The sequence below is a fragment of the Aplysia californica genome, unplaced genomic scaffold (assembly GCF_000002075.1).
Source record: "Aplysia californica isolate F4 #8 unplaced genomic scaffold, AplCal3.0 scaffold00636, whole genome shotgun sequence".
In the NCBI taxonomy this organism is placed as follows: Eukaryota; Metazoa; Mollusca; class Gastropoda; order Aplysiida; family Aplysiidae; genus Aplysia; species Aplysia californica.
In genome coordinates, this window is record NW_004797906.1 from 456529 (window position 1) to 459023 (window position 2495).

The window sequence follows — 2495 nt, forward strand, 5'->3', positions numbered from 1 at the left end:
AGAGTGTGCGTGTGTTTGTGTGTGTGTGTGTGTGTGTTGATTTGTTTGTTTTTGTATGTGGGATGGGGTGGGGGTGTTGGGATCGTGTGCACCCGGCTTTAGAGGGATTGTTGTGTCTTTCATTTGAGCGTAATGGCAAGGCCCATGGGTCCCACGCTTCGCAGCAAAGTTTCTATACAGAGCGAAGAGCAACGGCCATGTCTGTGTGCGATCTAGGTGAACAAGTGTACAAATCTATGGCCCTAGACGGTAGTAAGAACGTAAAGCTATGGCCCCAACTTACAGGCGCCGGCGTCCGAGTGTTGCGGTCTCCGAATCCTTCTGCTGCCGTAGGCCGTCATTATGGTGTAACCGGAAGCACGTGACTGCCGGGTGCTGGTGGCTGATGACGCCATGGAGGTGCTGGTCTTGGCTGACATGGTGGAGGTGGGGCGGGCGCCGGGGCGGGTCATGGGGGGGGAGCTGAAAGTTTGCGGGTTGTGTGTGATGTCGGTGGGTGCTTATCGTTTAATTATATTGTGCTGACAGCTCTTGTACACATCGTTTTTTCTGACACAGATCGAAAATTACAATTTTTCGCTTTGGCAAGAGTTTTACGGCATATCCAGCTCAAATAGATTATAATAAAAATGCCAAAAATTAGAGGTGTTACGAGAGAGTAACTTTCAAAGAAAAGAAGAGTCAGAGATAAGGACGATAGATGTTTGATAGTAAAGGAAGGCTTGCTTTTTCCGGTATTATCTTCCTTATATATCTTCACTAGACAATTCCTCTATTCGCCGGCTAGACTCATATGGGCCAGGTACGTTATTAGTTGTAGTGGGGAGAAAGCGATGAATAAATATCAAACAGGAACTATAGATGTCTAAAAATTCAATAAACAAAAAAGATTAGTGCCATGCTGACAATAAATGCTCTAATAATATTTAGAGAAAGGCTGAATGATAAATACACGTACTGCTGATAAAATAATTCTTGTGACTGTGCTGCTCAAGACAGTCTCATTCTTAATTTTGTAAGCAATGTAGAGGCCAATTTGGCAATCAAGGGATACTATATTCGCTCTGAGGGCAGTCGATGGATTTGCCCAGCGGACTGACGTCATCGCTGAACCCGTGTTCGGTTTGTCCTCGTACAAAGTTCCACGACGTGACGGCTTGACAGGAGAAGATTTAAAGTTACGAACCGGCGCGATAAACAAACTTCTCGACAAAACAGCAGTGAATCCCGCTTGTGCTTTTTGAATGTTGATACATGTTTGTTTGGATTTACTTAAAACTGAATGAAAATCATCATCAGCAATAAATCTCTTGTCAACAGTCCTGCTGACAAAAATTTGACCGGCACCACCGGTCTTGCCCAGTTAACAAACCGCCCCTGTTATTAATGATGACCTTTACTCATTTACCAAAAGGTCAGTCAGTGCCAGTTGTAAACTGGTAAATGTTCAGCCCCTCGTCTCTTCATTTTAACCCTTTCTTTGCCACACATTGTCAATTATGCAACCAAAGAGCTCAAGACAGTTTTGTGACTTTGAGAAAAGGTGATAAACGCGATTTATCTATAGATATACCTCTGCTACCACCACCACTACCCCTACCACTACTACTATCACCACAACTACAACTATCGCCACTAACTGCTGTTGATCCTCACCACTACAATCACAATGACAAACTCCTCTATCACCGCCAATATCACAACCGCCACAGGCCACCACCGACCCACCACCGACCACCACCACAACAAAGACAATCATCACCACCATCACCACCATTACCACCATCACCACCATTACCACCATCACCACCATCACAGACCACCATCACCACCATCACCACCACCACAGACCACCATTACCACCATCACCACAGACCACCATCACCACCATCACCACCACCACAGACCACCATTACCACCATCACCACAGACCACCACCACCACAGACCACCACCACCACAACGACAATCTTCACAACCACCAACGACCCATTACCATCACCACCATCACCATCATCACCACCATCACCACCACCACCACCACCATCAGAACAACGCAACGGAGCTGCCAAAGTTAATCAATGAGACTCTGCTGGTGACCCTCTATTCACTAGTCAGCACAGTAACAGCCATATACTTACAGGAATATATTATTTTGGTTATGAGTACTTAGAAAAAGGAAAAGAAGGGAACATCTATCGTCCTTATCTCCCCCTTCTTCTTTTTTTATGTTTGTTACTATCTTGTAAACCCTCTAAACTTCTGGCGCTCATATAACCGTTGGCGGTTGCGAGCGCCGTAAAACCTCTACTAAAACTAAAGGGAACAGAACACACTTGAAAGACTCCCAGCCACCGTTTGGTAAAACGTGCACTTCTGATGATTAAAGGGGGGTAATCACGAATAATCAACGTGTCGAAGAATTTCATGGGTTGTCACCCTTGTACCAGAACCTGGACTCGTCTCACTCCTCTTCACCTCCTCCTCACCTCCTCC

General features: G+C 45.6%; 1 protein-coding gene across 1 annotated transcript; it reads right to left on the reverse strand.

The window, feature by feature from the left end:
- Positions 1-283: 283 nt before the first annotated feature.
- Positions 284-448, reverse strand: LOC118477193 (the record flags this gene model as incomplete). The annotated part of the gene is given in 1 exon segment (XM_035972272.1): positions 284-448. A coding segment is annotated over 1 exon segment (136 nt), but the record flags the coding sequence as incomplete, so codon positions are not given.
- Between the last annotated feature and the right edge of the window lie 2047 nt (positions 449-2495).